The sequence below is a fragment of the Sander vitreus genome, chromosome 14 (assembly GCF_031162955.1).
Source record: "Sander vitreus isolate 19-12246 chromosome 14, sanVit1, whole genome shotgun sequence".
Taxonomy (NCBI): domain Eukaryota; kingdom Metazoa; phylum Chordata; class Actinopteri; order Perciformes; family Percidae; genus Sander; species Sander vitreus.
The window spans coordinates 17,183,048-17,195,780 of record NC_135868.1 but is presented as its reverse complement, the minus strand read 5'-3'; the positions used below and the strand labels follow the sequence as shown (position 1 = coordinate 17,195,780).

Genomic DNA, 12,733 nt, shown 5'->3' with positions numbered 1-12,733 from the left:
TATCGCCGACATTTAAACTACTTTGAACCGTACTAAAAAATAATAAAGATCATTGCGTGGGGCTTCTGTATATAAAAACGTTTCTAAAACAATATCACAATTTAAGTCTGACTCTATGGTTGAGCTGTAGATCTTTGGATGCGGAACTTTTGTGCGGGTCTGTTTAGCTACAGCCACATTTACAGCAACGCCACATCTACAGCTTTCAAGATGGCGGCGCCCGTAATTGAAACATGCCATGTAGCTTGTTGTGCAAACAGGACTCCAAATGTTGTTTCTTGGGGTCGTGGGGGGACCATTGCCTTTGGGACATGTACCTCCGTAGCTCTGTACGACCCACAGGTAGTCAAATCTGTCTAAGTTCTTTTGTAAAGTCAGCTGTCGTTGTTAGATGTCACACCTAACGATAACCGAGAATGTAAATAAACGTATACTTTGTTCGTTACCTTAATAAAACACCATTTGGTTTGACCGCAGGAGAGGCGAGTTGTGGCTGTGCTGAATGGACACACAGGAAGAGTGAATACAGTCCAGTGGATTCACAGAGAGGACTGTGGTGAGTGTGGAGAGAGAGAGAGAGAGAGAAAAAAAAGAACTGCTCACTGATGGACTTGCTGTTAAACTGCTGGATGGGATCTGTAACTTATTTATTCAGTTTCTCGTCCTTTTGATTTGCCACCACAACACACGTTTTTTATCTTTGTAAACTTAAAACGGGGACACTGCCCCAGGGGAGAGCTGCACTGGGGCACAAGCTCCCCTGTAAGAATATTTTGTGTATTGTAACGTTTAAATGCATCAGTCTGGTGCCCTTTGAAAAGAAATTCAGAGGTTAGACTTGATTATTCATATATCTATGGATGGGAATATTTGTGCTGTAGCCTGAGCTATTTTGCACTTCAGAATTTTAACCATGCACACACAGGTGGAATAGTTTTTTTCTTCATATTTTTGCATTAATGTCACTAGGAAGCATACCAGTAGAAATATATATTCATATTTGTAAGTGGGATATGTATATATAAGTAAGTGGGATTGTCTGGAATCTGGCAATATAATAACCATTATGGTGGAACACACTGGCTAAGCAATTTACAAAAAATATCTGTGCTGACATAAATAGTTTACATGAGAATACGTTATAATTTTGTAGATCATGTAGAAATTATGTTGCAATTTCAAAACCGGATTACTCAGGGACCGCTTGTTGTACTGATGCATGTGTTGAGTGAAGAGTTTGTGAGAGATTTCACAGAGAGTAATGGGTGTGCAGAGATTTATGCAGAATGCAAATATGATTGTTCTATGTTCAATGTTAATTTTCTTGCAATTTGTCACAGCAATGGGGTTAACACTTTTGCATGCGCCATATCCATGTCACATTATCATAGGGGCTGAGCCCCCTAAAGGTCTGATCCTAGAATCGCCCCTGTTGCTACTTCATACTCGTACTCCACTACACCTCAGAGGGAAATGTTGTAATATTTACTGCACTACATTTATCTGACAGCTTTTGCTTTATTGCTTCACGCTGGGCTTGTTTCTGCAACAGCTCATTGAGTATCGGATACAATTAAAACTATTGAGGAAATATTTTCCTTTGACATTGGTCCAGTATTAAACGAGATCACTGCAGTCGGCAACGGCGAAACAAGCTACAATGTAAGTTAATAGGACGTCAATTGTACAGCTTGTTTTTACGTTCATAAAAGTGCCTGTTTTGCCACTGACAGGCTCAGATTAATATTCAAAGTGTCTGACAACATTATGGAAAGTATTTCTAAAGAGGTCGACCTTTCTGTTAAAGAGTAAGATCCTTTTTTTAAAACATAAAAAGTCCGCGAAATTGCGTTCGCTAAACCCACCAGACTCCATGTAAATAAACAGTAATTTTAGCATCGTAAAATGGGCATTCTAGAACATCTCTGAGCTCTGAGCAGTGCTTGCTCTGGCTGTCTTGAGCCTGTGCGTGTAGGGTGCACGACTATTTCATTCCAATTTCGGGTCTGTCAGTCACAGTGAAAACCGGGGACATTTCCGGGGACAGCTCCAGCCGGGGACAGGTCACCGAAACCGGGGACTGTCCCCGGAAACCGGGGACGTCTGGTCACCCTATATTAGACTTAAATTAATTCGGGGTATGAATCTAAAATCATTGGTGGAAATAGTCTTCATCTAGTCTTCTTCACTGTGGCTTTAAAACAGTTTGTGTAAAGCTCCTTTTCAGGCATGTCACCCCTTACATGTCTATAGTCTTAGTTAGGTGAAAGAACACAACACAGGAGAAATGAATTAGAAAGATATTAGACATGAATTAAACATATTTGTAGATTCTAAAAGTTATAGATTTGTTATCTATTTATTTTCTTTTATATAATGATAATTCTAACGAATGAATCTTAAAACTTTTCACGGACCCTCTGACAGAGTGCCCCACTTTGAGAATCACTGGTCTAAAGTACTGTATATAGACACTCAAACATTATTGATTGTTGAACATCTTATTCCAAAACCAGGGCTCAGTGCAGGCTATTCTTCCACACCATGCCCTGAAAAAGCTTCCCGTTTGAGCTCAGAAAGCCTTCCCAAACTGTTAGCAAAATACTTTGAAGCACACTATTGTATAAACAAATATTATTGTATGCTGTAGCAATAAGTTTTACCTTAATTGTAACTAAATGGCATAGCCCAAACCATGAAAAACAGCCCCCACAGCCTCCAGAGGTGCACAAAAGGTTGTAGCCATACAGTGTCTCTTTACTTAACTGTGTTGTCATTGTTGTTTCAGCTCCAGAGAGTCATCTTGTCTCAGGAGGCTCAGACAGTCGGCTCATCGTCTGGGAGGTTAAAAATGGGAAGGTAAGAAAAAGGCATGCCGGGATAAATAAAGGCTTATCGTTTGGCAGCAATAAAGGCAGTTGCACACACATTAAACACAGGCTCAGAACCTATACATGCATTATACACATAAATGGAGAGATGTCAGAGTGAGGGGGCTGCTCCTTTCAGTTGAGGGTTTGGTGCAAGGTGCCCAGGAGGTGAACTGGCAACTCTCCAGCTACCAACCCACACTCCATAATTTTGGTTCGTACAGGGATTTGAACTAGCGACCCTCCGGTTCCCAAACCAGCTCTCCATGGACTGAGCTACTACCACCTGTTCCAGCAACCAGTGTTTCTCTGTCCTTTTCTCTGCTGTTTCCAGGTCATCCAGTCGTTGGAGTGTAAGGGCCACACTGGTCCAGTTTGTGCTGTGGATGCTATCTATGTGGAGGACTCAAAGATCCTGGTGGCCTCCTCAGCATCCGACTCCACAGTCAGACTGTGGCTCTGCAATGAAGCAAAAGAAGGTAAGAGACACAGAAACCCTGGAAAATACATGTTAGTGCCAGCCTGTGGAGCTGTTGTGACTTGTGTTACAGTACTTTGATGCCATAATAATGTTGGAAATGCTACAAAAGAATGTTTTAAAGTATTAATATGGGTGATTCCCAACCTTTTTTGCTTGTGACCCTTTTAATATGAAGAAAGGTCTTCTTTATACCAATCTTCACAGGGAGCATGTCTGAGTTGTGTGCAGTTCAATCAGAGTGATTTACCCTTCTCAGACTGTTTCATTCAACAATGTTTAAAGGCATTAATAGGTAAAACTAAACAGTATTCCTCAAGAAAAAAAAGTTTAAAAAAAAGTGTTTGTGCTCAAATAATAATTTCACAACTCCTTATATTAATCTTGTGATCCCTTTTTAGGGGTTCATTTAGAAACCACTGAGGAAACCTGTAGGATATTTTGAGATATATTTTGCAAAAAGAAAACATTCTTACATTCTCGAAAAGTCTGGTTTGCAAGAACTAGTTAATTTCCACCAGGTGCCTTGAATTTTTGTTTTGACGTGGGACTCTATTCAGAACAGGCTCACATATTACTTTGATAAATAAATAATCCATTTTATTCATTTAACTACAGTTAGACTATCTGCACCTAGTGGCTGATAGAGGACATGGCAATAGTTACAAACAACATGCTCATTTGTCTCACCTCTGCAGTGCTGCAAAACTTTTTTTACATACACTTACAATAGCCTGCCATAGTTTAAACAGCACTTGGAGGTAAAACATGTGAAACAGTCTGTCAATGATAGAGAAAAAAAAAGTGAAATGTTTTTTGGACAGAAATTACTGTGCATACTGTGTAATCTATCCTTGCAATGTTTTTATTTCCTTAAAAATGTAAGCTGACGGAATGACCACAGTTGTATTAATTAGCTATATTAATTGTAATATTGCTTTAATTTCCTCACATAAAAAAATGAAATATCAGTGGTGTTCCAAACTGTCATCCTTATCTACTTTTCTTTTTTTCCCAAGCTGTCACCCATAACAGCTTCTCTTTGTTGGAAGTTCTGTCCACCTGTCAGAGCAGATGAACACTGCTGCTGCTTGACAAGCATGGAAATTAAGCGGGTGTATGCGGACTGGGCGTAACCTCGGGGTGTATTCCCAGATATAAATACTATGCATGCTATGTTGGATTGTGACAGCTTGAAAGACCCTTGGAAGCTACACATAAATGGAGGCAGAGAGGAAAATGTGGAAAATGTAGTTCTGTTCACACTCAAGCCCTATAGTTTAACATAACACCGGTATATAAGCTATTCTTTTTTAGTTGTGTAGCATTATTACTAGGGGTGCACGATTCAGAAAATGTCACGATTCCATATCAATTTTTAGGCTCAAGATTTGATTCAAAATCGATTTTCGATTAAAAAAAAACGATTCACAGTATGTAAATGTAGTTACTTTTCCCATGTGATTGCAGTAGACATACAATGAAACATTTTTTTTTTAATATGAATCGATTTTTTTGAATTCTATGAATTGATTTTGAATCGGTAGATCTTGAATCACGATTCGAAGGTGAATCCATTTTTTTTGCACACCCCGAATTATTACTCATAGGGGATCAGAAAGTTTAATTTCATGTGCATTTGTGTTTTTCAGCGGAGTGCCTCCATACCTTATCGTTTGGCAGCAGTTTCATGATGGATGTCTCTCTGGCACTGTTGCCAGGCAGCAGAGGTAAGCCTAAGCTGTTCTTACATAGACATCCTTTAGGTTGTGCGTCACATACACTCACACACACAGACAGACATTTTTCGTCTCATGTCATCCATCTCAATTTGCATCACTGCTTAAGTGCCTATAACCGAATGTCATATGCAGCCTGCGTTTGAAGTGTCTCGTTTCCTTTTGCCTTTCTGTTTTACGTGCCTTTTCGTCTGTTTGATCCTGTGCTTCATCCTTCCCTTCCACCCTGCTCCTGTTTATAAATCCTAGACCTACGTGTAAATGTGTGCAACCTGCCATGTGTGTGTGCTTACATGACTTGTGTGAAAACCTGAGTATCTTTCCTCACAGTTCCCATACTGGCCTGTGGGGGTGATAACTCTCAGGTGCATCTGTATGTGCAGTCCAACGGAGAGGTAAGCTCAGGCTGATACTCTGTCAGGGACAGGTCATTCATGTTTTCCGTGCCAACACTTTAATTTTAATTACAAAACTATGAGAGAGACATCTGACCTTTTTTAAATTGCTCTACGACAGCTCCAGAAGGCCATGTCACTGCAAGGACATGAAGACTGGGTCTGTGGAGTGGCCTGGGCATCTCTAGGTAAGCTTTACTGTTTGAAGTAATGGTAGTGTTACTATTTCAGGAGTAGAACCTGTTTTGAATTAACTGTAACTATCCCAGTATGCTTGCACGTCTCACTTGACACAAAGGCAGATACAATATATTTGTAGGCAGGGTTTTGAAAAACCTTTCCAGGAACCAGAAAGCCCAGGTTAAACATTTCAGAACAGAACTAATAAGCATTGTTGAAGGGCTCTCGAGCCTCTCACAAATCACCAGCATCTTCTCAAGCCCAGCTACGTTTTCTTGGGGTATCAGTGATGAGATTTGAGCCCAGGATCTTTTTGATAAGTGGTGACAGTAGTAATGACTAAGGCACCAGGTTTGGGTTATGGCAAGCGAACAACGCAAGCTAGCAAGACTTGTTTGATACTAAAAATACATGATAAGATTCTTAGATGTACTGTTTTAATGTTTGCTTGATGGCTAATTAAGAGTTCTTTTAGACAGTGTATGGGCAAACCGTACTTTCATTACATTCTATTAGTTCAGTCTTCATTGAATATACTGTTTATGATGCCTCTTTTTTTTTTTTTTTAGCTTGGTGTCAGTCAAGAGTAAGTCAGTAAGTCTTTTTCTGCTATGAGCTGATTTGATTTATGCGAACAACATAAAGTTTAAGGTTACAAAGAGGGGTTATGGGTCCCGATGTGTCCTTAAATAAAATAAGTAAAAAAAAAAAACCAACATATTGTTTAAGATGTTTTCCAGTTGTATGTATGCATATAATTGCAATTTTAGAGTTTGGTACACCTGCTTGTTTCTGATATGGTGGTCTTCTAAAGGCTTAAAAGTTTGTGTTCATGGTTCACCATTATCTTTCTCTTTACCATGCCTGCAAACTGGCTAATACTGGGCTTTGAAAGAGTCAGATAACACGTGATTGGCTGAATGCTGAGAGGTGGAAGGAGATTTCCGGTCAGAGCCTTCAACCAATTTGATTAGAAAGACAGACAACTGCATTTTGACCTTCTTAAAGCAAAAAGAGAAGATTTTCTCTTTTTTAAGATCAATAGAGCATTTAAAAAAAAAAAATCTAAACTAGACGCATCCTTTTATACCAGTTATTTTGAGGCCAGCTTCACCAACTTCACAGTATTGTGATAGCAATAAAAAGCTCTACTAATTGTGTTACCCTCTTCAAGGGCTCTTCATAACTACACTGTTCTGACTGTGTAAAAGCTATTTCATCTCCTTAACTAGCCCTCCCCTCCAGTGTCTCCTTCCCACTCAAAGTCTATGACCTACTCCACGCTGCCAAGCTACGAGCCAGCAAAGAGACAGAGAGAAGTTTGTTTATGTGAAATATCCCCATAGGAATGACACAACCCTCTCTCCACTGTGATTGTAGTTACATAAATCATTCTGTTCTTTTATGACTTGGCAGATGGCAAATTGCAGCACTAGAGGTGCAATTTATCATTAAACACGTGTATTCAGAGCATGATGCTATTTTGTGTTTTTGTGTTTCTATCTTTATCCTATTTTCTAAATCACGATTTTCTTTCCATCAATCTCAGTAGTTTTCGGCACTAGTATAAAATCAGCTGGTCATAGGTTGTAATGTTATAATTTCTACTTTTACTGAAGAAAGGGTAGTCTGACTCTTTTGGGAGAGCAGGGGAGGGTGTTTTTAGTTCATCCTTCTCTTGCAAGATTTATTTTATAAAAAAGAGATCAGATAGTTACAGCAAAAAGACGGCTTTCATATGAGCCACGGGATGCTTTTTACACGCAGAGGATCAATCATGTCTCTGCATCAGGGCTTTATTTTCCTCATCACTGTCAAACAGGTAGCTAATGTCCATTTTGAAAAGCATCTTATTAGTTATTACTGATTGAACGGCTGTCTCTATCCTGTACAGTCTCTCCTTTATTCTGCATCATAATAGAAAGCTGAACACTGAAGATAAAGTTAAATATATAATATGATCAGTTCAGTTTCTTTCAGTCCACAAACTGATCTGAACTCACGCTTTATCATTTGTTCTTTCACAGTTAGCTGAACCTTAACCGAAACACTGAATGTCATTTACATGTATCACTTTGGCTCTAACACCAAACCAGCTGTGTGTAAAACGAGAGCTTACTGGTGTCGCAGCGTGCAAGCCCGTGCCATACACAGCTGTCTCCCTGTCTCCTGCGCGTCACTGAGCAGTGACTTAAACCATTTACTGACAGTGATTAGAGATTATAAATTTTGATATTTGCTGGCTCAGCAGGAAAAAGTTACCTCTGAGTTCCGAGCTGCTGCTCCAAAATACTTCTAGTTAACGGTCCTGGTTATGTGACTCAGATAAATGCAGCCTTATTGGCTCTATTGCATCTAATTCATATGAACTTTTACACTCATTCAGCTACAGTGCCAGTTGTTTTGTAACAACGTGTATATCTCAAAATCACTTTAATTTACCGATGGTATTAACACACGTTTTGATATATAACGTTGCAATCTTTGGAACAGCTGTTTGGAGAAAAGGTCTTCAACAGGCCATGGCCATGGGACTTGGCAACATGTTCTTACTTTGATTATGATAGGGAGTCAGACATCTGATCTCACACACATCAGGCTTCAACATCATCTGATCTAATTCACATTTATTTTTAGGCTATTTGTTGTAATTAAGGGTGGGGTGAAAACATGATGTTGCTCAAGCCCCTCAGATGCCACAGTTGGTGGCTGTACCCTGGCACAGATTAACGGATGTTTTGAAATGTAATGAACAAAGAAAAATTCCACACGCATGATTCAAGATAAGTTGAAGTACAAGGTTTAACTTCTTTTGTTGCCTATGGGTAATTTAAGACATCGCAACTATCAAAAACAATGTTTCAACAATCATTGCAATCATCATCAATGTCATTACATCGTGATCGACAAACAATTACGGCCTTCCTCCTTCCTCCTCCCAGCATTCAGGAGGCCTTAGGCCGTAGCAACAGAGGCATTATAAATGTCTTTATCTTGGCAGAGGCAAAACTGGGCCAGTGGCCATTGGACTAAACCTGAAAACGCCTATTGTGACAGACGGGAGCACTCGGAGAAGTGGCTTTTGCTTTGTTTACCACCTGTCTGTGTGTATTTGGCCCGCACTCCTGCTGTCTTATTGGCCATGTCACAGTCAGCAGCATTCTTCTATAATGCCTTGATGACAGTTGTAACAAATAATTGAAGACAAAACGAGCCTATAGGCATGCTAGGTGAGGCTGTAATGCTCATTACAAAACAGAAAACAAAACTTGGCATTCTTGGATCCAAGTTAGAAAATTTGCCTGTTCGGCTCAGTTCTAAATGATCCAACTTGGCTCAATTATTTATCGCTCTAAAACATACTCAACTTTACTTAAGCTCAGGTGAAAAATATGTTCTAATAGGTTCTCAAAGTATTGCTAAACACCACAACCGTAATAATAATAATATTTGATAATAACTCATACTTTATCATAGCACCACAGGAGAGTAAATGATACAAAGGCAGCTTTTATCAAGTCAGTGATAGGATATTTTAAGAGTTGATAGAAAACTTCTCATAGTCAGGAAGGTTTTTATGTTCTCTCTCTGACTCATTCAGGTGGGGAGCTGTTATTAGCCAGCTGTTCCCAGGACTGCCTCATCAGAGTGTGGAGGCTGTGTGCCAAGTCTGGGACAGATGCCCGCGTAGAGGACAATCTCACCATCATCAAAATGAAAGAGGACGTTTTTGAAGTGAAGGATAGAGGTGAGCGGGCCACGCAGGCATGATTTATGAAAAGGGTGCTAATTAACCAAATAAATAGATACGCTTTTTGATGGTATAACGGCACATGGTGGTTACCGACCTTCATAAAGAACCAAGTGTGTGTGTGTTTATGTGTGTTTACCTTTATCTGTGTAACACATACTTAATTGATTTTTCATGGAATGTTTAGAATTACGTATAGTTAGCCCCAAAAAAGTATACCTACTCAGTTAATCAGCTACCTCTCTATTATAAAACTGATATCTTGATAACCTAATAATCTTCATGTGGCCTCTCTGTGTTCCTGCTACAGACGTGTCCTCAGTGTTTGCCGTGTCTCTTGAGACAGTCCTGGCAGGCCATGAGAACTGGGTCTATGGAGTCCACTGGCAGCCTCCTCTCTACAAAGGTACCTTGATGAAAAACCAGGGCCATTACTCACACAAGGTTCAGATAATTGGCAGTAGGTTCCTGCAAAAATGTGTTTGTCTAAAAGTGAATTAAACTATGAATCTACATAGTTACCTCCAGTAAATGGACTGGCTTGCATGCTAAGCTGAGAGACATTATTTGTCTCCCCTTTGCTTACAAAAGGCAGCAAGAGATTGTGACAATTTAAAAAAAAAAAAAAAAGAAAAAGAAAAGAAACAAAAAAGTGGGTGTGAAAAGTTATTGCCTTAATAAGCTGTCAACGGAAAAGGCTAATGAATGTGCTAATCTCTGGTTGCCTTAAAAGCTTATTACATCAAGATCATTTCACACCTATCACAGCTTTTGTGTACGTCACACATCGTTATGTTTAGATACTTAAAATAAGTAAAGCTGCTTAATTATGAGGGCAAAGGTAGACTTGCAATTGTTGTGCTTAATATTGAAATCACATTTTCTGTCTTAATTATTTTTCCATCTTTACAAAAAATATTTTTTATTATCATCAAGCATAGATTGTAATAATTAGGATATGACATGATACCATGCATCCTAATGCATGGCATCTTTTTTTTAACCTGAAAACTCATGTAGGAAGCACTTGATTTGATGCATCAGACCTGACATCCTAAATATAAAGTGTCAGTATCGTTTGCTACCAAGTTAAATAAATTGTGCAAACAAAAGCATGGTTATGATTACTGTGCATTAAAGTGGCTGCGCCGAGCAATCCCGGAAGTAGAACGTCATGGATTTAGACTAGTTGACCATTATTGACTGTGTATGCCGCTCCTGTATGGGTTTTCAAGTGTCTCTATGTCTCCCCCTGCAGGTGGTGAGCTGCAACAGTCTCTCAGTCTGCTTTCTGCCTCCATGGACAAAACCATGATCCTCTGGGCTCCTGAGGAGGGATCTGGAGTCTGGGTGGAGCAGGTGAGTGTTGACTTGAGTACAAGGAGGGTGTATGCAGATACACAGAGCATACACACAAGGCATCAATCACTCTCTGCAGGGAACACAGGGTTTGCACACAAACCCACACACCAATTTCCCACTCTATTTCTGCAAGCATCCCTTTCAGTAGCTCTTGACATGATCCAGGAGCTTGAGCCCTCCCCTTGTATTCTCTCTCCTGCTGCCAGGGCCCTTGTGCTGGTTTCCCTTCTCTCACTCACTCACACTGAACCCCCTCTTTTACGACCCATTCCACAACACATCCGACAGGGAACGGAGAGGCTTCTGGAAGACATGCCATAGCTTCTGCCTGCAATGCATTTCTGCCTTTTCTTTTTTTTTTCTTCTTTTTTTTACTCCATGATCTGTCTTTAATTCTCACTCCCCACTTCTGCCTTCTGTCATTTTCTGTCTTCCACTTCCTCTTTTTCTCCACCACTTGCCTTCCTTTCTCTCCTCCGGTCTCGCCTCCCTCTCACACATTATCTCTCTCCTGCTTTCCTTTCACCCCCTTCCACCTCGTCTCTCTTATCTCCCAACAGCTGCTGTTGTGCCAGAATAGGGCTAAATTTAACACGAGTGTGGATGGCGAAGAAAAAGCAGTTCTCTGGCCATCTGCCCCACACCTTTTTTTGTTTTTTATACAACTGGCCAATTCTCAGGTGGCCCAGGAGTACCTCAGATTACCTTTCCGCGTACCTGACAGAAACACATAGTCATGGGCACTAACACACACACACACACACACACACACACACACACACACACACACACACACACACACACACACACACACAGTATGTGCTCACAGGCTCCCAAATACACACACACATATCCGTCCCATTGCACAGAAATGGCTCACCTCGCCATGGCAGGCACCTTGAGTGTGTGAACATACTCGGAGGTGATAAGAAAGATTCCACACTTGATCAGTTACATTTTTGCGCCTTTGATCTCATCATGCACATCCACAGTGACGAGCAACAAAGACCACAGAAAGGAGCGACCATGAAAGTCTCGAGTCTCCTCTCTGACAAAAGGAACTATGATTGGGGCCTGAAGCCTGTGCCGATTCTTGTCACATATTCTTCTCAGTGTTATTAGACAGGTGGTCAGTGGAAATGAAAAGCAGCAGTGGCCGTTTTAAATCACGTCTGGTGTGGCCAATATCCCTCCACAGAACAGGCCTTTCTTCTTGATGCCAAAAATGAAAGAAAATCAACCCCCTACCTGATTTAACCTTTGCTGTTGAATGTGAAAGTGCATTTCTCTCCTCCTCTCTGTCCGCTCCTTCTGACCTGGATTTTGTTTTTGTTTTTTCTTCATACGAGAGAGCCAAACCCTTTGAACTGACAGGTTCCCTGCCTACGAAGGAAACGTAACCTCTGAAGCTCACACACACAGATGCACAAAGAAATGTTAGTGAATTGAACTGTATTTACATTTCTTTTCCATCTTTACAAGTTAGACAGAATCAAAGGCCTTTGGTCCTTTTTGAGTGGTTTCCTTTTTGAGTGTTTTACCATTTTCTATGTGAAGTTGAAGTTTTTGGCAGAGCAGATTCCACAGCGCTAACTGACCAGCCATGTATGTCTTAATTAGCCGATTTTTACAAAGAAGGGTTCCACTTCTTCACGCTGATTAGAGTAATTGGTGAGATTTAATGGAGAGCAGGGTTGGCAGTGGGGTGGCCGGGCCCACCGCTGCGTAAAGCACATCTTACTAACAAGACACACTGGTAATTAACTTGTCAGACTGACCACAGCGGGCCACTACAACGCCTGGAGGGATTGTCAGTTTGTGTGTTTAAGAGTTAACCTGTTGTCAGATCTCGGCTTGTGTAGTCGATCGAGGAAGCCACTAAAACCAAAATGAGGTAATATATATATTTTTTTTAATTTATTTTTAATAATGTGCATGTTAATGCATGCTATTAATAC

The 12,733-nt window shown here is 40.3% G+C and overlaps 1 protein-coding gene across 1 annotated transcript in view; it reads left to right on the top strand.

The window, feature by feature from the left end:
- Positions 1-202: 202 nt before the first annotated feature.
- Positions 203-12,733, top strand: part of elp2 (elongator acetyltransferase complex subunit 2) — a 28,738-nt gene continuing 16,207 nt past the window's right edge. Inside the window, exons 1-10 of the mRNA XM_078267786.1 lie at positions 203-342; positions 478-556; positions 2,789-2,859; positions 3,205-3,349; positions 5,001-5,078; positions 5,418-5,482; positions 5,604-5,670; positions 9,264-9,410; positions 9,724-9,819; positions 10,672-10,772. Coding sequence (XP_078123912.1) covers positions 211-342; positions 478-556; positions 2,789-2,859; positions 3,205-3,349; positions 5,001-5,078; positions 5,418-5,482; positions 5,604-5,670; positions 9,264-9,410; positions 9,724-9,819; positions 10,672-10,772 — 981 coding nt within the window. The 5' untranslated portion in view covers positions 203-210. The remainder of the gene's footprint in view (positions 343-477; positions 557-2,788; positions 2,860-3,204; positions 3,350-5,000; positions 5,079-5,417; positions 5,483-5,603; positions 5,671-9,263; positions 9,411-9,723; positions 9,820-10,671; positions 10,773-12,733) is intronic.